Here is a 24,025-nt window from a genome sequence, read left to right on the forward strand (position 1 = left end):
TTTGGTGAAAAAGGGAGTGGACCAAGACACTGAAAATGACACATGATCCCCCCATCAAAGCATTTCCTCCTTGAGATGTTTAAGTGGTACCACTTTAAAACAGTCCCAGAATATGCAGCCGTGCAACATGCGAACAAACAAAACAAGCTTGTCTTTGTGAGCACAGTGTGCTACATGTAGGTTCAAGATGAGGTCAGTGATATTCCATCTTTGTCTACCATGAGCAGACACTTTTTTTTTTATAGTGGGGAATCCAAAAAAGCTGTTTACCCTTTCTTCCAGTGTTCAGGGTAAGCTAGGCTAATCAGATGCTGGCTCCAGTTTTATATTCAATGTGTAGACATGAGATCAATCAATCAATCAATCAATCAATCAATCAATCAATCAATCAATCAATCAATCAATCAATCAATCAAATCAATCGAATCTCAATCAAATAAGCAGAGTTCCCAAAATGTTTACTGGACCAGTGACAGGAAACGCTTATTCTGTATTTAAAATATTTAATCACAATTTCTACAAAATTGTGGGAAAGTTACTGCCTGCCCAGCATCCACCTTGAGTAAAAGAAAATTCATAAAATTCAAGATAAGCTCCAGATGTCAGTGGTTATGGGATCCAATGTGATGATTTACATGGTTTTGGGTGGACTGTATGAATGAGAACGCTAATGTTGCATAGGTCAGCACAAAACCAAAAACCTCCTCCCATCCAATCAGGGCTTTCCTGCAGTCACAACCCTTGAGTTCTTTTCTTCTTTTGTTTTGTTTTTAAGTTTTTCAAAGTGGGAGGCACTTCTGCATAAAAGTTGTCAAACCGGGTAGTTATTTGAAAAGAGAGGTTATGGTCATTATGGAATGAAATGTTTCCTCCTGGCTTCCCCGAACACCCTGCAGAACCAGTTTTTGTTGGACTTGAGCACAGGCTGAGAGTATATAAGCCAATCACCAGATGGGATGTGAGACAGCAGCTCCACAGAGATAGACTCTGAAGTTCATCCAGAGAGATCATCCAGACTCACAAACACAGAGACATCATGAAAGCTCTTGCAGGCTTCTTGCTGGTGCTGTGTTACCTGGCTGCTAGTCATGGTAAGTCACTGTCAGATTCTTTTTTTTTTTTTTTTACAGAATTGATTGTTGAAGCAGTATAAGGGGAAATTAATTAGATTGTTCCCCTTAAAATGAACACATAAATAATGATATTGCCTTCACAGCATGGAACTGCAGGGAGGCTCCACGGCTGAGTAATGCTGCACAGATTGATGCTGGACTGGGAAAAGTGGTCGCAGTAAACAGGTACAATCAGCCGTTCATCCTGATTGGAACAAGATGGTACAGACTCAGCACCACCAGCCTCAAGCATGTCTCAGTGGGACCAGCAGGAATGTGGGGAACTAGCACGTCAAACAGAGTCTACAAGCTAATCGCTGGCAACCCTCAAATATCCAGTGGTAACTATCATTATTATTTCCACATGAACAAATGCAGTCAGTATAGGTTTAACTGCTCATAATCATGCTGGTGCAGTACAGTACTCACAAAGCCAGACCAACAGATTCACAATTTTTGCATTTAAAATCTATACATGCAATGCACAGATCACTGCTTGGTGACTAAATCCCTTGTATCTATGTGTTCTTCAGGTCTGTCTATGCAGCAGGTGGATGCTGGTGGTGATGGTCAGGTTGTTGGAGTGGCACCAGGCAACCTTGTCACCTACTGTCTGAGAGATAGGATTGCTTTGGCCTACAAGGGAGTGGGCTCCCTGAGCTGGTCCTCCCTGGGAAGGAGGATGAGGTACTACAGCTGTAGCCCAAACAACGGCTGCTGGGGAGTCGACACGAGTTTCCGGGTCCTCTACACACAGGTTGGGCGCTGAAGCATCAGTGAAATCTCATAATGTCATTAACTCTGTTCACTCATGGATCATGACAACAACACCATGTACATATGCTTCTTATGACAGAGAATCATACCAAGCAGCTGTGGCACTAGTGGCTGGTCATTCGTGTCAGGGCAGTCCATGACAATGATTGAAGTGTCAACTGACGGAAGTGTTTTTGGAGTGAACAGAAGGGGCCAGGTGTACCAAAGGTAAGACGGTAGTCTTTACAGTCAAGCTGTGACACCCAGATATTTATTTTACTGTGTGTACAAAATTCTAGTGTGTAGCAAGAACAACAACAACAGCACAGTATTCCTAAAACTGTCTTTAGGGGGTTACATCCCGCATGTGCATGCACTAAATGGAAAGCAGAAGTCAACATGTTGGTGAAATTACAGTAGTGTAATTAGTATAGGTCATTGTCTTTTAAAAATTTGAAATTTTCCTCTATCAGTGTAAACTTTACCAACATGCATCAAATCCAACTTTACAGTTTGTTCCGGGGACAAAAAGTGTGAATTTTTAAAGTGTTGCTTCCAATTATAGCACCTATGTACATAAACAAACTTCTATAAATTAAAAAAAATATATATTCCAAAGGGACAATTATTTCAAAGCCTTGTGCAAAGCAGAACTGTTAAGCCGATGGTCTCATAGATTTTTCTATTTTCAATCTTGACAGAATCGGCATCTCCAGTCGTCGCCCCGCAGGCACAGCTTGGCGATATGTCCCAATGTGCATGTCCGTCCGCCACGTCAGCTACGACCTGGGTCGTCTCTGGGTCGTGACCACCTCTGGTTTGCTCATGCAGTGCACCCACTAATATCATCCGTGTGGCAGGTGTTTAGTGTGCTCTGTCACGGTAGATGTCTTGACTGTCATCCCTATATTTTCTTTCCTTTCTTTAGATTATTTCGTGCACACAATTAACAAATGATTAGGAACTGATTTTTTTTTTTTTCCTCTGTGTAAAAGATCTGGTGTAACTTTTATTAAGTCTGCAAGAAGTAACTCGTTAGTAGTTATATTGTGTTCCACAAACCTCTGAGTGCATTTTTACATTACATAAATAATTATTTTAAAAAACAACCTCACTTATTTGTGAAACAATCAGATGGCAATAACAAATGTGTGTGCAACATGGATTATTTTGAAGAATCCAGTTGGCATACTTTCTATGTCCGTTATGCTGTTGTGAATGTTGTTACATCGCCAGCATTAGCAGCTGTTTACTTCAGACCTGCCTGCTACTGATGTTAGCGTGCTAACTTGCTAGCTCTCATCACTTTATGAAAAGCGCCCAGGCTGCATGAAGCGGTAGCTGCTCAAATGATGCAGTACTACCTCTTATCTTGCAAATGCAATAGTGGCTGAAGGTCTTGGTAAGACTCATAAGTAAACAGCTGTTAATGCTAACACTATGTAGCGATAGCACAACTTACAAATAGCTCCAGTGAAGTAAGAAAAAGTAACATGCTGGGCTTCCTAAACATGTTGAAATGAGAGGAACTGTAACTTAAAATCTTGATTTTTGGTTTAGAAGTTTTTGATATCCCTTCAATTGTTTGTTCATATCAGAAAACATAATAAAAATTGCTAGCAGAACCATTTTCTCTGAATGTGTCCATCAGTGATAGAGCAGTGTTTTGGTGTCACATGCTTTCTTTCTAAACTTATAACTTTGCCTTGATGTCAGTAATTATACAGTACACTCATTTTTAAATGAGAGCTTTGAACACAAGTAACTGAAAAAAACCCCACATTGCATTATTTTAATTATTATACATAACACTGTAAGATTAACAGGTAATGCCACTGTAGCTCAGTTTGGCCCATTGAAATACCTGTGCACTGAGGTATAAAAGATTTAGTTACACAAAAGGTTTCGAGGTGTTATGTTGAGGAACTTGGAGGGCTGTGTATTTTTTGCCTGTGCAAAATCACAAGAGCAAAAGTGTAAGGAATGGATTTAATGACACACAATGCTCTGTTTTAAAACCAGTCAGATGGAAACAGTAAAAAGTCAGCAGCAAATCCCACGTTCGCTTAATCTGCAAGATACACTTGATAAAATCTGGCGGTCACAGCTGTCAAATTTGCCACTCACTGGGTAGAAATTAGAAGCTGCTTTTGTGAACCTGTGTGAACTGAAGGGCACATTGTTTCAAATATAATTGAGAATTTCAAAAACGTTAAAAATGCGCCCAGCGAAAACTACAGGAAAATTCTTTAAAAAGCCTTTGGGGTCACATTCAGGGATAGTTGAACAATGTTTGTGACTACATCAAAGTCTTTATATGAACAAAATTTAAAGTTTTTTTTACTGCAACAACATTTTATTAGCATTATCAAATTATTTTCACATTCAGGGGAAGAAAACATAGTTTTCCAATTATGATTACAAGAATTCAATTTACAAGAAATTTTAATGTTTTTATTTTTAATTTTTATCCTGAACCAAATTGACCATAAAAGCCCACGTATGACACTTCACATGATCTGTGTACTTCTTGGGTGAAAGTCTGACTCTTGTTGTATATCAACACCCAGATTAAGCAAAGTATATTATTATTCCAACACATGTGGAGGAGTGCTGCAAAATTGAATAAGATTCCTTGTTTTGTGAAAATTAGGGTATGAAAACTACACAAAACGAAGAGAAAGAGCAAATTAAAAAGAATATATGGAGCATTAAAATCGTTTTTTTGGTGAAAAAGATCAATTAAATAGCGTAGTCTCTGGAGGATTAATACAGAAGACAAGTCAGGTTGAAAGAGTGATTGTGATAGGAATGGAAATTAGTACAGCTTGAAATATACTAAACATCACAGGTTTCAGAATAAGCAGAAGCCATTTTCCATCATTTTTAATAACCTTCATCTGGTTTAAAATCTTCTCCTGCACTGTCATATTTTTACCTTTTATTTTCTGTTTGTCGTCAGGCATCAAATCACGTCTGTAAGCCAACAGTGGAATGTGTCTGGTATCTGATTTAAACTATCTCAAGAATGATCATTCTTTTTTTTTTTTTTTTTTTATGGGAACGGTTTGTGTTTATGGTTCACCGCATCATGTCTACAGACTTAGCAATCACTGCCAAACCCTGCAGGTAATGTTTCACATAGCTAAACAAGAAAGAGTTGTCAGAACAAGATAAATAAATGTCACACCTGACAAAAGAAAAGTAATCCCTCTTCTGGCCAACTCTCTCTGCTTCCACACACTATGCTATGAGCTCACTGTATGATATTTTTGCCCAGGTCTGTGTCAGACATAATAGGCTTCACAATTAGCAATATGTGGGTTACATTAGCCAGAAGCATTAACTGCTGATGTAGACATACTGGAAATCGGTCAGTACCTTGCTCCTTCTATTGTAAGTGATTTCACTGTAATATGTGAGTGGACTAAAATGACTCTCTGTGAAAAGGACAATACTCATTCACTGGAATGTGAGGAAACCCAGTGGCTTTAGTTTGGAGAACTGGCTTAAGAAATACTGGGACAAGTGGCCACAACCTTACAAACGTTGGACAATGGACTTGAAAGCCCTTGGACTTGCATTAGAACACTGCTGAACACGCCACGTCTCATTTAGTCCCACATTCTGAAGGGCTTTGCTGTTGAGATGATATGGATTTATGTTCTTACAGTTGGTGATGAGTTCAATGCTAGCAATACTGAGGTTTGCTCTGCCCACTTTTCCCCTAAACATTGTAAGTATTTGTTTGGTAGTAGTTTCAAATTACAGTGGTTTGCCGCATTAGGCAATGTATGTGTTAAAAATAAAACTTGTATTTTCAACTGAAGTCACAAAAGGGGGTGGGGTGTGGGTGGGGGGGTCAAATTCAATAATGACAAAACTGAGCAAGCACAAGACAAATTCAAGTCCTAATGAGTCTATAAGTAAGTGGAATAGAGTGTAGTGACACATTGGTGAAGGCAGAACAAGTTTTGAGACTAATGAGGGCAGAGTCATGCTTCCACAGTTATGTGCTCTTTGAATGGTCTGCTTGCAAACACCAGCTGAAAACCGTGTTCACCCGATTTTAAACAGAAGTGATCATCATAGTCATTTGTCCACAGAAATGAAATAATTTGACTCCAGCAACAGTTTCAGGAGGTTCGAGGTTCAAGTTTTACTTGCTCTTGGTATGTTAAAGGTGTGGAGCTCTAAATGTATGAAGTATGTCACTCTAATAGGGCACTCTAATATGATAAACCAGTGTTGGGTTGAAATAAAACAATATGCTCCAGTATCCTTCCAAAGTATTAAGCAGCAGGCCACACAAAGCTGAGAACTTGTGAAATCAAAAAGTGTTTTCCCTCGACTTACTGTGATAATTGTGTTGTATGTGTGTACTTTTACAGTAAATAAACAAAACTTGTATCATAGTAGCAGAAATGAAAATAACCTTGAGGTGATAGAAATATATAAATCAAAATGCAAAACAATCATTAACACTAATTTGGTGCTAAAAGTTGTGCAACTTCACCAAACTGCCGCAGTGAGTCTCTCCAAAGTCCACTCTAGTGAGTTTGAAATTAATATGTGCCAGTGCTTCAGCTATGTAAAAAAAATAGTGGCACTGTTCTAAACTAGCAGCCTGAACAGTTTGCACATGCAGTATTTCTGCGGTTTAATGTGTTCTTCCAATTTTACTGTAGCAAAGGTAAAATGTGTAGAAGCAAATTAGAGGAACACTGACTTCTGTTAATTCTGTTATGCTGACTGGATATCTCAGACAACTTTCAAGAGCATTAATTACAGGCCCATATCCTCTGATCCTCCTAGCGACCATGTTTAGTCCCTCTGACTATTGTCACATTTAAGGTAAACCCCTAACGCTGTGTGAAATCCATTTATAAATTTGCAAAACTTTCATTCTATTTGTGAAAATGCAAAGAGGAGAGATTTCACTGTTTTTTTCACACTTAGAGCACAGTGAACCAGGTCCAGATCTAAAAGTACCATACTTAGACTTATCACTAGATTATCCCGGAGAGGCTGGTTTCTTGATGGGTAGACAGGAGGAAATCTACTAAAATCTTGGAAATGTGTCTGCCTGTGTGTGACCTCCATGTTCAGGTCACTCAGGGAAAATTCAGTGTTTGTATGCGTCAAAAGTGGTTTCCATGGAAACCACATGCATGCACTCACACAAGCCTAGTCAATGTCGCATTAGACTGTTATTTTGAATAATACATTGATGTTAAAATCAAAGCTGTCCTGCGAGTCAACATAGGTCCCATTGTCCATTTCTACATTATTTTTGCTTGTTAACTGAACTCAATGAGTCCTGAAGTGTTATTCAATCTTTTTGCCTTTTTCCTGTTTTCATCCACTGATTGTATAAACCTAGATGCACAAGGTGAGACAAAGTCTAAATTTGAGATAGGTTTCAGCTTTTTACAGATCACATTTCTGTTTTTAATAAGATATAAATTAAAATTATTATGGCATCTAGTCTGGAGTCTAGTGTTTGAATTCTAAAGTTCGATCCCCACCTGTCTTGTGACAGGGGTCCTGTTCTTCAAATGTGGCGTAACTAATCTAGCCTATCAAGCTGTCATCAGGCTGGAATAATCCTGTTTATTCTCATCTAGAATGAGGATGTTCCCCTACTTATTTCTTTGTATATACATGAAGTGGTCAGGGTTAGGGTTAATAAATAAATGAAATAATACCCTCAGTCAGATTCATCTTTAACTTTGTTTATTGTGTGTTTTTTGGTAGACTCAAATCTGAATGTAGTGAGCTGGAGAGAGAGTCTGTTACCAAAACTGTACAGTGAAAAGGCAACAACATGAACTGATGAACAAAAAGCCACAGGACCTAACATCTAACATCACCATATTAAAATGTGTTTTATTAACATGACATCAATATTTCATTTGTTTATATCAATATGGGTACATCACCACGTCCCTCATTTAACGCACTGACGCACCAGAATTAACAATCTAAGAATATAATAGCCGATAGAATTTATGGAAAGACTAACGTCAAATAATAATAATAATAAATCGTTGCATTGCATTGTAGAAGGAATTATGAAGTTGCTCTTGACCACCTCTGGCCGGCCCCCACACACTTCAGCAGACTGCATGGCGCACCCTCCCCACATGCCTCCACTGCCGGGAGGGGGGGGGATCCGATGTGCAGCAGCGCCATCTGGTGTCCGGCCGAGCGGCTGCACTCCCCCCGCTGAGCGCTCACACGGGGCTTGGCGCTCTGAGGTCTGCGGGCTGCTGCTGCCGCCTTCCCTCTCTCTCTCTCAGCCTGAGCGGAGCGTCTTCTCCCGCAGACCCCCGGGCTCACAGCCGTGCCCTGCGCTCTTCAGGAACATCTTTTAGGAGACCTAAACCAGCTTTTTTCCCTGCCGCTGTGTTTCCTCTTAAAAAAAAAAAAAAAAAAAAAAGCTGCCTTGGTCCGCTTGTTTGAATGAAGAGCTGCGGTAAAGACAGAGAGCCTCCCTTCCTCAGCTGCTAGACAACCAGGTGAGACAATTTATCATCAATTTGTCATGAGAGACGTGTGATTTTTTTTTTTTTGTGCCACTTAGCGATGTGTTGCTGGGTTGTTCGGGGCTCAGAGAGGCTTGTGGGAATGAACAAAAGACAACACGGATTGTTCCAGAGAGACTGCACTTGATCCAAATGAGTGTGGCTGGTTGTTGGGTGTTCATATACAAAACCACTTCTGCAAGGTGCTGTCCAGATCAACAAGGCGGTCCACAGATCGTTATTTATGAAGCCATGCTCAAAGGCATCATCATGGACTGGCACCAGCAAGTGACACAGCTGTGAGTAAAAACGCAGACTGAGGGAGTTACACTTGGTGATTTTTATCCCTGTTCCCATTCAAAAACCTCATCTCATGTCACTTTCATCAACATGGTACTCCTCACCCAGGTGCTTGCCAGCATTTAAACCAGTGAAGTCATCATTATAAGAGCAAAGAAGTAAAAAGCTGGTGCAAACTGAGTCAGAGGATTTTACCCTCCACTAGGCTACATCAACCTGTTCTTCCTGCCAGCCTCCCTTGATAATGACAAAGTTTATGTGAAGCTCTTGCAGACATGCCCCCCCGGGCGTCCAGACAGCACAGCCCGGGCTCCATCCATCACACTGCCCTCTGCTCCCTTTACAGCATCTGGAGGTTGCCTCCAGGATGCGGATGCTCCTACGCTTCAGCATTTGTGCTGCTGAAATATCACCTCGGGGAAACCATTGTCTGAGGTCTGTTTTGATGAGATGCAGACGTTGATTAGGGCTCATCCTAATCTATTTAGTATCACTCACAGCCTGCTCTCATGAATGCCTGGAACATTTTTAATAATAGATGCCTGAGTAGATTCACTGGCTTGCAGCATCGATTTTTGTCTGCATGAGGCTGTAAAGAGTCGTCTGATAAAAAACCAATTGGGGCACATTTTCCTTTACCAAAAAATCCATAGTAACCATAGTGCAAATTCTAAAATGGATTGCTTATGAATATTATAGCAAACCCATCTCTCCCTATAGGGATATAGTGATGCCATAGAGGATGAAAAATACCACAAGGTAGGTATAAATTAACTGAAAACTCTTGGTGATTTTTCATCTTGGTTGGAATTGACTAAATCCAGATTTTCCTAAAGTTGCCCATGGGCGTGCTCCTTGAGCTTCTTTTGATTTCACGGGTTGCAACAAAAATGATGCTCCTGTCATGTTGCACCCTTTGTATTTGTTCCAGACAACAATAACAGCTTCTTTATCGCCCTAATTGAATTACACACCCAAGTCAGGCGCAGCAATTATTTCCTTGATTGTGTAACAAGTGAGATGCCGCAGCATCTGGTGTCCCCATCCCACAGGACCGGTGTGAGGCCAGAGCTGGCTGTGGGCCCATTGATGGTGTTAACCCCCTCATTCATTCAACCAGAAGCTGCAGAATTGAGAGGGCTCAGGCTTTCATCCCCAGGGAATACTAATAACCTTACCAGAGAGATTTGTCTAAGCCTCGCACACCAACAGCCCAGTAGGCAGGAGTGATGGCGTGCCAGCACTCTGCAGTCATGTTGGGGGGAGATATAGTCTGGTAAGGTGAACGGTCCTGCTTAAGTAAGCACTTTAATTAGCCCGAGAGAAGTCATTAACTGGCGAAAGCTGCTCTGAAGTCCAGCAGGTTGTCTGTGTGGATGCCAAGCCAGGTTTCTCCTCAGGACTGTAGTATTTGGGTCCAGTTTGTTTGGACCTGATTTGGTCTTTGCCAGCGTCAGACGGTCATTTTTTTAAGATACATTTTCTCTTCTCTCTCCCAGTAGTTTTAGCTTTAGCTTTTGGCACTACATTTACATTTAGAATGATCACATCTGTGTTTATACATCTTCACGTTGCTTGTTTTTGGTTTGTTTTTTTACCAACAGACCAAAAGCTGAAGTTTTATAATTTACTGTCACATATGACAAACAAGCAATTCCTGAAGCTGAAAGCAGACAGCATTCGGTGTTTGTACCTGAAACGAGCAGTCGATTTTTAAAATCAGAATCAGAATCAGAATCAGAATCAGAATCAGAATCAGTTTTATTGCCAAGTATGTTTTCACATACAAAGAATTTTTTCTGGTGATTGGTGCAATTGATCAGCAACAGTGGGGCTCTCTAGCCTTGTTGATGAGGCTAATAGCAGATGGGAAGAAGCTATTTTTGTGGCGAGAGGTTTTGGTCCTGAAGGACCGCAGCCTCCTGCCAGAGGGGAGAGACTCAAAGAGTTTGTGTCCAGGGTGGGAGGAGTCAGCTAAAATAGTTGCTGATTACATTTTTGTTTATCGACCAATTTTTACATGTATATGAGATTTATCAGTCAAAACTGTTGCGGGGGGCAGCTTAAGCCTAGTTCTGGATAAGCACTTTCACTTTTTTAAAAAGTCAAGTTTGAACAATCACAACTGACAATTTGTTTGAATTAATTCAAATGTAAGCTACGCATCCACTGACCCACCTAATTCTAAACTGTGCTGTAGAAGTGACATTGTATTATCTGTGCCACTGCTGTCGAACTGACTTAACAAGCTAATGTTACAATTAGCGTTTAATTGTTTAACTGGCTCAGCTTGCTAGTTTTCTATTCTTTACATTAGCAAACGAAAACAACCATAGCAATAGCCTGGGTTACTGTATCGGCAACATGGTATCGCGTCAGACGGGTAGTGAATTTTATGAGTGCCTCCTGCTGCACAAGGCACAGCACACACTTATTTGCCTACGCTGATTTTCCAAATAAAACAAATCTTTACAGATTGAATATTCAGTTTATTCCCACATTCAAGCAGTTTTGAATTTCAAATAAAAACTGTTTTTCTAAAGAAAATGGGTTTTTAATTAATTTTGTTCTGGTCTGAGAGCTGGCTTAAAGCTTGACCATTTTTTTTAACATTTGGAGTGACACAAACTCTTTTTATTGCCGCTGCTGGTTTTGTATCAAGTTTTATTTGCTCTGGTTTCTGTCTCTGTCTCAACCCTGTTTGGATGTGGTCTTGGCTTTGAACTCCATTGGAGCTGCTTCTTGAATTGACTTGGATTTGACTAAGGTCATCTTCTCTCTGCGTTTCTCTGCCTTTTGGCTTTGGCTTTGATTGTTTTCAGCTTTCTATTTGCACTAAGTTACTTTCAGGTACTTATTTCCAAGCACTAAAGCTGGGTATTGGACTTCAACACTGACTGAAATGTGTCCAAAGGTCTGGCTCCTGAAAGCTGCTATAAATGCCTGGTTGGCATCGTCTTTACTTTTTCTTTTCTTTTCAGTTTCAGGTATAACTCACATTTTTTATTTATTTACACAACAGCCTTGTTCACAATCTGTGTTTTAACACTTGAGAACTTAGGCTTGTTTGTAAAGAATAAAGACAATTTACATTTGTGGCACCACTTCTTGTAGCTTGTTTGACGGTAGAAGATGAGTAGCTGGGAATTTAGGACAAGCTTTGAGGTGGTGAGATGTGGTGCAGGTATGTGCTGGGGTTGCACAGTTCACTCAGGTTGATCAGCTGTGCAGCACGAAGCCGACAGAGACGGCAGCGAGCTCCGAAGGGCTCGACCCCCATCTCCAGCCTTGGTCCTTCCATTCAGCTCTCCATTACCACTGTTGCTCCAGTCGTCTGCTCCTTCCAGGCTTCTGCACGACTTTGATCTTACTTCCATTCATTCTCTACCACTGTTGCGATCTTCTTTTTCTTCCTTTTTTTAAATCTCATTTCTCTCTATGCATTCCTTACCACATGGATATGTTCTGTCCTCATTCCCCGTCCTTCCTTCTCTTTCATGCCACAGCTTTCATTTTACAACTTCTTTCTGCTCCCGTGGGTCGTGTCTGCTTTAGATCATGAAGATAATGTTTCACTGAGATCAATGACAGCTGAAGATATTTCATTTAAAGTGTCAGATTAAATTAGGACGAACCCTCGCAGACGAGGGTTTAACGGCCTTGATAGAGAGCAGCGACATGCTCTCACATCAGCATCGATTAGCTCTATTGCCATTTTGGGGGGGGGGGCTCGTTTGATTAATCGGACCTTAAGTAGTACCTGGAGGGATGCCATCTGATCCTCTTAGGGATTAATAATTAGTTTTTCTTAAACCTGACTAATCAATAGCTTAACATTCTCCTGCCACGTCGTGCATTGCCGCCTGACCCAGTGAATCTGGGCTAAACCATAAACATCTGCTGTGTTTGCAAAGTACTTAGGGATGCTCAAAGAGTCGACTGCAAAGAGGTTTTGACACCACCAAAGACTTAAGTATTAAAGGCTGTTACAAAAAGGCAGGATGGAAGACAAAAGCTGTCTGTAATCAAAACACAGAGATTGCAGGAAACAAACGGCTGCTTCGCCTGTTTTCTGGAGAGGGGAATGGCTCGCTGTCTCTCCACAGAGGGAATAGGGAATAATGAGAGGCACAAAGGAGGGTAGGAGGGGGGATTATTTGTCACCAGTGAGTGTTCAGGGCAGGGAGCTTCATGACACTGATGGCCTGTGAAGCTGCTCTTTGAGGATGCTGAATGAACTTGTCATGACAGATAGCGCACTGCCTCCGCGAGCAGCCGGGAGCTGTGGATAGATTCTCCTCCACAATGAGAAATTATAAGGCTGGGGTTGAAAGTGAAGATTTAGACTCCTTGACATTAGGACTTTCACCTGATCCGCCCTTTGGGGAGGCTGCAGGCGAAGGAGATGGGTAAGGGACAAAACAGGTGGCGGTGACGAACCTTACTCCTCAAGGACTTTGTTCTTTAGGGTTTGGCAGTGTGTAAGCCACCTCTAGTGGCGGCGGCAGTGGCGGTCGGTTCACCACTTTGGTACGTGCTGAAATATTTCAACAACTACGCCATGAAATCTTGTACAGGAATGAATTTTCTCCAGAGGATCAGTCCTTCTCTCTTCAGTGACTTTTCCTTTAGTGACCAACCACCATGTGTTTGACATTTGTGGTTTTGAGTGAAATTCTCTCCTCCCTGCTGGATGGATTGCCATGAAATTTGGTGCAGACACTCATGTTCCCCTCAGGCTGAATTGTAATAACTTTGGTGATCTGGACTTTTTTTATCTGGAAGCATCATCAGGTCAAAATTTCACTTTGGTTTGTATAAAATACTTGGAAAACGAATGATATTCTCATCATCCTTAGCTGTACTTTGCCTTTTGTGCTAATTAGTGAATGTCTGTATAATAGCAGGCACTGGGGTCTGAGACCACTTTCCCATTCCCTTGAACTACTAACTGAAACCAACTGATTTGATAGATATGTTGAGGCACCTTGACTTTCTTTCAAAGTGACCTGGCTTTAACTTCAGGGTAACTTTTTCCAGAGTGGAACAGATGCCTAATAGAACGGTCTGCAGACTGAGATAAATGAAGAGTGCTTCACTCTTCTTGTTTGATGATACTAATCTTTCTAACAGCTGCTCCAACAACCTACGACTGCACTGGCGCTTTGTTGACACCTGACACAGTCCTACTTTTCCTTGCTTCAGCCTCCACGGCCCAGTGTCTCTTTTAACCTCTAATGGTCGTTTTTCTTCTCCAGCAACGTCCCACTTCACCTTCACACAATCCCACACACTGGCTGAATGTGGAGCTGTGGAGTGCTCTACCACTGTTTGCGCGCTCCACGAGGATAACTGAGCAGAGGGAGAGCGGCTTCTTTTTTCTTTACATTTTCTCAGCTGATCCAGGGATTCAAACTTCCAGTCTTCAGTTTCATTTACTGTTTCTGTAAATGATGAAACAGGGCAGGAGTACAGTGTTGTAACGTAGATTTATTTCTGTTAAAGTGTCATTGTGTCAATTAAAAACTCTAAAAGCTTCCATCATTCAATATCAAACTGCTGTTTTGATCCAAACCAGCTGATCCCTGAATTAATCCGATGTTAATTCATTACTGATGTTAAGGAGTTCTGACTACAGGCTTTACATTCCTTCTGATTATCAGAGCTGACAACAGGATCTTTACTTTGATGCCAAAAAATGCCAGTGGTGTGAATACCAGGAACAAGCTCCAGCTGAACAGCTCCAAGAAAATAAAAGCTGAAAATAGACTTGAAGCCTGAACCTGCAGAGGAGGAGGAGATAACACAGCCTGAAACTACTTCCTCTCGTGTGTAGTAAGTGTATCAGTGGGCCAAGTGGGCCTTTTTCAGCCCTGGCTCATGGTAATGTGTTAATATGAAACATTGCTGCTGCGCAGCACACAAACGGTATGAATCTGCATGTTTATGCCATTTGCTGCAAGATTGATAACCCATCAGCGTGAATGTGGCAGGCTGAGAGCTAGGTAAGGAGAAATATCCGAACTGGGTTCTTATTTACATGAGGCTCATTCATCTCCGCGCTCATTTTAAGCTGAGTTTGACATTGAAATAGGTGTGCATTAAACACAGAGAGATCAAGCCTGAAAATGTTTTGTGCAGCTTTTTGCTCCCTCCGAGAAGTGAATCAGAAATGATGAATGGCATGGCGGTTTAATGATCTTGTAGCAGAAAGGCGAGTGCTGAATCAGGTGCATTAACATGCTAACTGCAGGGAGATGAAGATAGAAAGCTGCCACCTCAATTAAAGGAATGATCCGCCTGTTAAAGGGGTCTGATTCAGGAGAAGTCACACTTATGGGAACCCTGCACAACCACATAGGAAACAACCCAAACCGTCCCTCATGATTACATCTGTCTTCTTTTTTTAATTATTTCGAGCACGTACCAGCAGCAGATTTCGACACATTTGCTGTGACTCCCTCAGGGTTTTTCACTCTCAGCTTTCCTTACGAACATGCACATACATCCATACACCTATTCTGGGAAATTACGGGAGCTAATTTACATTTTACGGGGCTCTTTTTGTTTCTGCAGGCCCCGTGGCTTCAACATGAAGCACTGTGCCGTTCTCTCTAGGCACAACTACTCGACATCACAGACTTTTATGACACGTCAGCTTGGAGCTTCAGCCCCAATTAGAATTACATCTCCATTTGGATCTTGAACTCAGTTGTTGGTGGCGTTCAAAGGCCCATGAACAGATTTCATTAACCTAGTTGCCTGTCTCTCTCTCTCATTGTGTAAAGGTTGCAAAGCCTGAAGACTTCTCGAAGCACTAATCTGCTCCCACTTATTTGTCTGTTGCACAATGCAACATGTTATTATGAAAGTATTAAATCTTTTCTGTGCCTCCGAGGAGCCCTCAGAGCGCAGGGTTTTGGATTGTATTTAAAATTGTTTGTATGTGCAAAAATTAGTGTTTGGATTCACTTCTGCTTAGGCTATCAGCTGTGTGTGAGTGTGTGTGTGTCACTGTACTTGCATAACCGGTAGTGGTGTATGTGTGCGTGCGTGTCTTGGCGAAGATTTGGCCGTAGCCCCGGCCAGGGAATGTTGCTGACACAAAGGGAAGGCAACCGCTTTTTCTTCTCGTACAACAATCAGCATGGCATCAATCGTACCATCAAAGCAGTGGTGGGTTAGCGCTAGGGGTTAGCTGCGGGTAAACCGAACAGAGCTCCTATGAGTCATGAGGTTTTTCGGGGGGGGGGGGGGGGGGGGGGGGGGGTTATGTGAGTTCACTTTAGCTTAGTAATGCCACATGTTAATGTTTCAATATCCATTTCAAAGTGTGAGCTGCGCTGTAGGTGCCAGAGGATGCAAACTGCTCGATGTGCGTTAAGAATTCAACAGCTAGAGGACCCGTAGACAACCACTGGTCTCAGTGCATGTGACATAGACTCACTGCTCTATAACACATACACAGTCTGGAATAAGGTGTTTTCCACTGTTGCAGTGAGGACAGCTGCATGTTTTTCAGTGCAGAATAAATGGAGGTAGATGAAATCTAGACTGTCACCCATGAGACAAGGATTGATGGGAAAATGGCCTTATTTTCAGTGAGGGACTCTGAGATATAAAATGCATTCCTCAGTAACGTTACACACAATGAGCATTTCATTCTCAAAGGAAGGGGTTTTTGTTTTGTTTGTGGTAGTGACAAAGTTCATTCACAGTTAAAGGTCCCATATTTTACACCTTTCCTCTTTTATTTGAAGTGTTGATCTCCATGAGAAGATAGATTTGTGGTTTTAAGAACCAAAAACCATCTCAATGTAGTTTTACATCTCCTCTCTCAGGCTTCTCCCTGGAGCTCTAGAAACAACAGGTCAGTCAGCCAATCAGAAGAGAGGCTCTGAGTCTGTCTTCTGATTGGCTGACTGTTTTCTGAGTGATCAAATAAAAATGTAGCAGATTTCAGGTAAACACTCAGAGAAACCAAATCCTGCAAGGTTGGATGGCGAGTCCAGGTGGGCGGGGCTTGAGTCGTGGCTGAGAGCTATGGCTGCTTTGTTGTGACATCACAAAGTTCCAGAAGTCCTGACGGCTGGTTTTAAGGCTCAGTTTCTGAATACAGGCTGTGTGCATTTCTCTGTGGACTGAGGCTTTGATACTTTCACAATATTAATATAGAACCTAGACCTGAACCGAGACACCATATTTTATCGTGTGATATATTTCTCAGTGAAGCTGGATGTATGTGGGGTGTAGTGGTGACAGCAGTTTAAATCAGATCCACAAAATTTTATTTTGGATTGCCCAAAAGTTGGTTTGATTTAGCAAATAGCAGTGGGAAACAAAACTGTTGGGAAATACTGAACTGCAGAGGATCATTGTTTGAGAAGGAGAGGGTGGATAATGAATACATTCCACTTTGATCACATTCTTAACAAATTTAAACATGTTTCTGACGTCCAAACACACCGATTTACCCACCAGCTAATGGTCTATTGCTCCTTTATATGAAGGGTGGGTTAGCTGGTTGCTCCAACTCATGGATAAAGGGCTAGATTAATGTGTACACTCCTGAGCTCAAGATGAGTCATCAAAGATTTTGTAATGTTTTAGGTTACAATAGTTATCTTCTTTAACCTGTGGGTTTTTTGTTTCTTTTTAAATATGCAAATTCTCTAATGATTTTTGAAATATAGTTCTCTTGTTGCAAAAAACTAACAATGACATAACTAATATTAGTTACTTTTAATAAAGGTAAAATGTGTCACAACAGACTATACGTCAAGCATTGTGTCTGGTGTCACAGAGATGTCTAGGCCTACAAATCATGTTCTCCAGACGTAAGGGACCGTGCTTATTTGTTAGAAGACCCCAAAAAATCACATCTTCAGATCAGATGTTATTTTTATATTTTCTTTCAGTGAAAGTGAAATTACCTTTCCAATTATAATTGTCTGTCAACATTATTGCAGCATGATTTTTTTTTGTATTGGTCAACACTAATTAATTTCAATTTCACTGTGTTTTATAGTCAATACTGAGATGCATCAGGATTTGTCTGATTCAGTTCAGCACGTCACAATGTCAGGAAAAATTGTAAAGGTTAGACAACAGACAACTTCTGCAAGAGTCGCTGCTTTTGCTACAGTGATACACGACCGCGGATCTGTCCCAAACTCTGCTCGAAATCAGGAAATAATCAATATGGCTGTCAAAAACTCTCTTTTTTCACTGCTGTACCACAAGCTATTCTATCAGTGTGTGCGACTTGCCCCTCCCTTGCTAGCTCCTGCCTTCCCTCGCTTCACAACACCCCTAAACTAGACGAGATGTCAGATCACTGTCTCCCAGCACACGATCTCTACCGGCAGTAACAAGGCAAGAAAAACTAGCGTTAGCAGCTAACGCTACTGAAAATGCCAAATACAGAAGCTGGAATGCTGGGTAAAAAGTTAGCAAGTCTGCTAGACTGTCTATGTTCACACGCCACCTCCACTAACCGGTTTCCTGGGGGACATCCACAAATGTATAGGTGTGTGTTTTGGTGACACTGGATTTGGACCACTTTATATAGCTGCGTCTATCTAAAGTTATCTAAAACCATCCACTTGGGTAATGCGACTGTATTTGCTCAAAAGGAGTGAAAATGGCACAAACCCAGCATTTCTGAGGCCCAGGGGCAGCAACTCATGCATACACAATGAACTCTAGTTTGTTTATTATTTCCCCTCTCATTTCGCTGGTGTTGTTGCTAATATCCTCCGGGCTTAGATGACACTGCAAAGCCTTTAATCACTGACTGATAGACACAGATACATAGGCACACATGCACGCTCATCCACACATATCACACTGCAAACGTCTCGTCCAATTACTGATTCAGCATCAATTATTTTCCCAGACTCTGTGCTTGTCAGAAGATACTCATTGCAATTAGGCTCCCTGGCTTTGTTAGGGATGGGATTGGCGGTATGCGTATGGAGATGGGACGGGCAGATTTTCCGTTGACTGGCTGCCTGATGTGGGTTGATGTTGTGATGTTGGAGTTCCCAGGCATGTCTTCGGCCAGTTGTTGATCTGTGTGATTTAAGTTCAGACCTAAATTATGTAATTTCTTTGGTTGTATGATGTAAGATGCACTGTAGCCAGCAGAAGATGTTGGCTGTAACACAAATCTGCTCAGCCACATTTTTTAAATAACGAGTCATGAAAAAAAAAAATACTTGGGATATTCTCTCATGGCATTTTCTCTATTAGCAGATTATTAGTACAAAAAAGAACATTAATCACATATATTTCGTGAGGCAGGTGCAAAGGAACAGGATGAATGAATCCGAAGTAGCAATTAAAAAATCCTGCACACTGTCTAAGGTGCAGTCATCAGGAAAAATAGCTCAAACTTTTGCCTGCTGATTGCACATTAGACAGTGTGTGGGATTTTTAAAGTTTCCTCTATTAATGGCACCAATTTGTTGTTTAGTTCACTGATTCTCAAAGTGGGATCTTGAGACCCCCAGGGGTCCTTGAGGGGGTTCCCAGCAAAAAGGGGAATTACTATTTTGGTCATGGGTTGAAAACACTTTCTGTAACAACATCAAAATCAGAATCAGTTTTATTGCCAAGTAGAGGAAAAAAAATATATAAACAAAAATAAAAAAACAAGTACCGCAGGACAGATCACTTACAATTTTACAATAAAATAAAATGAAATATTTACAGACGTGAAAAGATATTATAGAAAATAAAAAATATATATGTTACAAATATGGACACTGTGAAAAATGACAGGGGAATGTGCAATAGTCCGGTGGGGCAGTCAGTGACAGTGGGGGTGTCCAGCCTTGTTGATAAGGCTGACTGCAGATGGGAAGAAGCTGTTCTTATGGTGACAAAACTTGATCAAATGTGGGTCTGTGGTCTAATTTCTGTCAGTTTAGGGGTCCTTGATGTGAAAAGGTTTGAGACCCACTGGTTTAGATTAATGTTGGGGTTGTACCATTGTTAACATGGCAGGTGTATGTGCACATCACCCCATGAGAACAATGACTCGATGCATTAGTCACCTGAACTAGTGTCATATAGTGACAACAGGGGGGACTAAAATATTCTTGGTAATTTAGCACAAGTTCCTGACATCATTTTAACCATCAGGGAATTACAGGTTGTCGTCTGTAATAGATATGGCCTCCCCAGGGAGGCGCGGGAGAGCTGAAGTAGAGTTAAAGATAATACTCTGAGTCAAAAATCGTTCTCTGATTAAAAAAACTGACCAGCTCAGGTAATGTTAAAATCACCCCACGACCCAAACAGACATCTACAGACATAGGCTACCATATAAAATACTTCAAAATAACATATACAATACAGCAGAGGAGCAGGAGAAATACATGGTGCCCCCACTTTTCTGCCCCTACTGTTGCATCTTTGTTGGCATGTGCTTGGTACTTGTTGGTTCTGTGCGTGTTTTACAGCAAGGGGAAAAATGACTGTGTGGTGACAGCATACTGTAATGGAAAGCATCTCACTCAACCACCCGATCTCAACGGCAAATAAAAAAAAAAAAAAAAAAAAGACAACTAAGAGGCAAGTGAGTGATTTCCAAAACCCACTAAAGACAGAACCACAGAGGCCTGCGGGGGCAGTCGGAGCTAAATGACATCAGCAACCAGCAGTGAGAAGAGCTTTCCATGTTACATTTACATTTTTATGTCCGCACGGGGCTGCATGACTCACGGCTTGAGACGACTCAGTAGTCACCTGATTGTCAGTCACACTCCTCTCAGTGGCGTGCATAAAATGTCATCACTGAAATATCTAATATTAGGCTCTAGCCACCGTGTCTAACCAGCGCTTGTCGTAGCAATGAGTGGATCTGCGCATTCAATAACTTCAACCATCCATGCAAGTGTGTTTGGTCACGCACCAAAAAAACTGGAGAGGCAGGCTGAGTGAGAGTGAAGAGAATCCTTGTCGTATGATCTCGTGAAAAATGTCCACTCATGGTTCAAATTACATATTTGCAATGCAAAACATATTTTATTTTTTTTTCCTTCTGTTAATTCACACATCCATTCATATACTATTGATTCCAGCAATGAATCAAATCCCTAGATCACATACTGTGTATTAAAAAGAAACTGAGTGTAATAGTGAAGGCTCAATAAAACCTGGACTCTAGCATGTTAGCAGTATTCTGAAGAGGAAATGCTTGATACTGCCTAAAATACTTCATTAGGTATCAGCACACTGACGACGCTGTGTAATTTATTCATAAACTTTCATGTTTCAAACCTGGATAAAGTGGCAGTTTGCCTCTAAATCACTTCTTGGCCACACAGTAGTAGTCTGCACAGGAAGTTGTGATGTGCAGTTACTGGCAACTACCGCTGTAGAGCAGCAATAAAGAATTGATTTTTGGCAAATAGTGTAATTAAGATGTCAGCAATTTGGCAACATGTTAGCTGGAATGTCCCACCAGTAAAAAGGCAACGTGTACGGTTTGCACGGCTGTAATTTCAACAGGTGGTGCTAGAGTTAGAACAACTAGTTTAAGAAGTGTTATTTATTCCTACATGTATTTATTAACTTAGTCAAATCAAATTAGATAATAAAAGAAAGAGTGTGTAGCATTCATGTATTTGTTAATTTTTTTTAAATGCAATGGTATCAGATCAGTATTTGGTATCAGCTGCTGCATAGATTCAGGTATCAGAATCAGTATTGGGAAGGATCAGAGCATTTCCAGTATAGTATAGACTTCTAGGCTACTTACACCCAAATATCTACAATAACTTTAATATCTTATTAATATCTATCTCTTCCTTTCCATGTCTTACACTCGCCCTGAAGCTCCTGACCAAGTCTTACCTTTATTTCCGTTCTATCAGCAGGAGGTGACACTGTCTCTAAGAAGCAAATATCGACCTGATATATTTAAGCAGGTCACCAGATACAGTCTGTCTAACCAGGTCAGAGTCCTCACAATAAATAGGGCATAAGTAAGATATAGATAGACAGAGAGAGAAAGGAAAGGGGTTAATAAGAAAGGATTTTATGACAGCTGGAGGTCTGTACCACTGTTTATCAGCTCCCTGACCACAGAAACATATCAGTAGGCCAGATTGTTTAGTGCTGGCATGTACCCACTTGGCAGAGGCCTCCTCTACATCACCCCCCGTCTCCCTCCCTCTGTTCTCTCTCTGCTGTCCTCAGTTAATGTGCGGTCTTATATAGTGGTTTACAGGCAAACTGTGGTGTGTTAGAAAACCAGACAGCTCATAATTGCTTCATTATCCATTGTTAGAGGCAATTATTATAAAGGAATCAATCTAAGGGTCTTTTGAAAAGGAAGGGGAGCAAAGTCCTAATGTGATGTGTGGTTAGTGGTTCTGTTTCCTTTATAACTATGTTAAATGGCTTGAGTTAGGGGTTTACTCCTGAGGCCACATAAGTTTATGCAAAAGCTCCTTTGTGGGGAACTTTAAAATTACACACATACATTAGCAGCCATACTGAGGTCCATAACATTACATTATTGATATTTGCATTGCCTAAAATCCTTTTATATGGACTGTGTATTCAGTATCAAAGAAAAACCATTGAATCGAAGCTGAGATTACCCTGCTAACATCCACGGGTTCATATATGTGTGTGTGTGTGTGTGTGTGTGTGTGTGTGTGTGTGTGTGTGTGTGTGTGTCTGTCTGTGTATTTCAAATTTTATAATTTCAACTAAAAGAATAATAATTCTAGTCTAACTAATCTAGCCTAATTTTCAAACCAAATTTGCTTTATAAATGAAAGGTTACTGTCCTAAATAGTTATCCCATCAGATTTTTTTTTTTTTTCATTTAGTTATCTCTAGGCAGAGAAAGGCTAAGCTTGTGCACTCATTGGTGAGGAGTTAATAACCAGTCAGTAAACTAATGAAAACAAACCCACCCAAACTCCCATAGCCAAAATTTCTCGTAGGATGAAGTGAAGTTGTTCTGCAATGGATTTCACATCACAATATTTACAACTTGGCATAGTTTAAGGAAAAAAAACATCTTAAAGCTTTTGATCTGTGGACCCTTATTGACTAAAGGAATATACAAATAATCAAGGAAAATATACATATAATCAGACTTCAAAGGTAGAGAGTCGCCACCATATCAATGTCTTGCTGGTTTATGATGCTGGTAAATCTGACTCATGATTACTGTGAAATCTATCTAAGCTATAGCTATAGCTAGCCATGCCATGTGTAGCATGTCAATATTGACAAAAGTTAACAAAAGTTTAAGTTGACAAAATAGAAAGTATTTATACCTTTATCTGTGTTGCTGCACAAGCTTTAAACTGGTCACCATCTATCAGATGTGTTTTAAGATTTTATTTGTTTTTTTTTTTTGCTCTGTTTAAGCTTCATGTAGAAAAAGAGCAAATACAACAAAATTATTGGCCGAGAGTCACAATGATCAGAGTAATCTCTGTTTGGGCAGTGGAACATAACATGATAGTGAGGCTGAGGGAGAACAGGAGGGTTTCCTGTTTTAATAGTCTGACCTCTAATATTTATCTCCAATAGATCCAAACTTTTAGTTTCTAATCACGGGATGATTCCATATTTTAGGGGACAATTGGCAACCCCTTGGAAGAACAGTGCTTTCAGCTAATGCTAACATTAGCATGCTAACGGGTGTAATGTTTGTGGTCACACGTGTTCACTAGCATGGTAGCATTTGCTTCATTTTGGCCATTTTCTCCATGTCCTGTATTGGTAACATCCTCCAATGGGACAAAATCCTTACGTCACACTGTGAACCACAGCTTAGTGATTGACCAACGAGGTCGGCCTAATTACTGACTTATATTAAGCATTCTTACTCAAAGATCTGTGAGATCTATACAACCCTGTTACCCAACAGATCAGTAGTTAGTGTCGGCCTCTTCTGCTGAGGTGTCTGTCTTCACCTCAATGCAGTGGAGGTGAATTGAGTATCATTTCATTTGTGGTGCTCACAACACTAAAAAAATACATTTGAAAAAAACTGCAGCATTGTGTCTTTTCAGAGTTTCAGTTACAGTTTTTACTGGAACTATTTTCTTCAGAAGAAACAGTCCCAATGAAAACTGTCCACATTGAGGTCTGTGGATTATCCTGAGGTACCGTGTCATTGTTTCTGGAAAGACACTTTGCTGCCTTTGCAAATTTTTTTGAAATGTAATTTTTCATTTCTTTTAGCAGCACAGATTAAATGCCGTTCATGACCATTGTAGAGAAGTAGGAGTTTCAGAGGTGGATAACTGAAAATGTTGGTCATTAAAACTTGCTGTGTGGACACCACTGCAA

The 24,025-nt window shown here is 40.8% G+C and overlaps 2 protein-coding genes across 2 annotated transcripts in view; both read left to right on the forward strand.

Moving 5' to 3' along the window:
• Positions 1–766: 766 nt before the first annotated feature.
• LOC139635346 (fish-egg lectin-like) lies at positions 767–3,493 on the forward strand. Its single transcript, XM_071502548.1, has 5 exons — positions 767–1,091; positions 1,217–1,453; positions 1,646–1,869; positions 1,969–2,096; positions 2,570–3,493. Exons 1-5 carry the CDS (start codon positions 1,037–1,039, stop codon positions 2,709–2,711), a joined length of 786 nt encoding a protein of 261 aa, XP_071358649.1. The 5' UTR covers positions 767–1,036; the 3' UTR covers positions 2,712–3,493.
• A 4,102-nt stretch (positions 3,494–7,595) lies between these two features.
• The window catches only part of nav3 (neuron navigator 3), a 456,492-nt gene continuing 440,062 nt past the window's right edge, over positions 7,596–24,025 (forward strand). Inside the window, exon 1 of the mRNA XM_071502610.1 lies at positions 7,596–8,389. The gene's annotated coding sequence lies outside the window, so the exon portion shown is untranslated. The remainder of the gene's footprint in view (positions 8,390–24,025) is intronic.

Source organism: Trachinotus anak, unplaced genomic scaffold (genome assembly GCF_046630095.1).
Source record: "Trachinotus anak isolate AG129_WGS33_773 ecotype Australia unplaced genomic scaffold, CSIRO_AGI_Tana_v1 ptg000018l, whole genome shotgun sequence".
Classification (NCBI taxonomy): Eukaryota; Metazoa; Chordata; class Actinopteri; order Carangiformes; family Carangidae; genus Trachinotus; species Trachinotus anak.

Coding starts and splice junctions, on each gene's coding strand:
- LOC139635346 (XM_071502548.1), top strand. CDS start 1,037: ATGAAAGCTCTTGCAGGCTTCTTGCTGGTGCTGTGTTACCTGGCTGCT. Junction 1,092..1,216: donor TTACCTGGCTGCTAGTCATG/GTAAGTCACTGT, acceptor TTGCCTTCACAG/CATGGAACTGCAGGGAGGCT. Junction 1,870..1,968: donor TCCGGGTCCTCTACACACAG/GTTGGGCGCTGA, acceptor TTCTTATGACAG/AGAATCATACCAAGCAGCTG.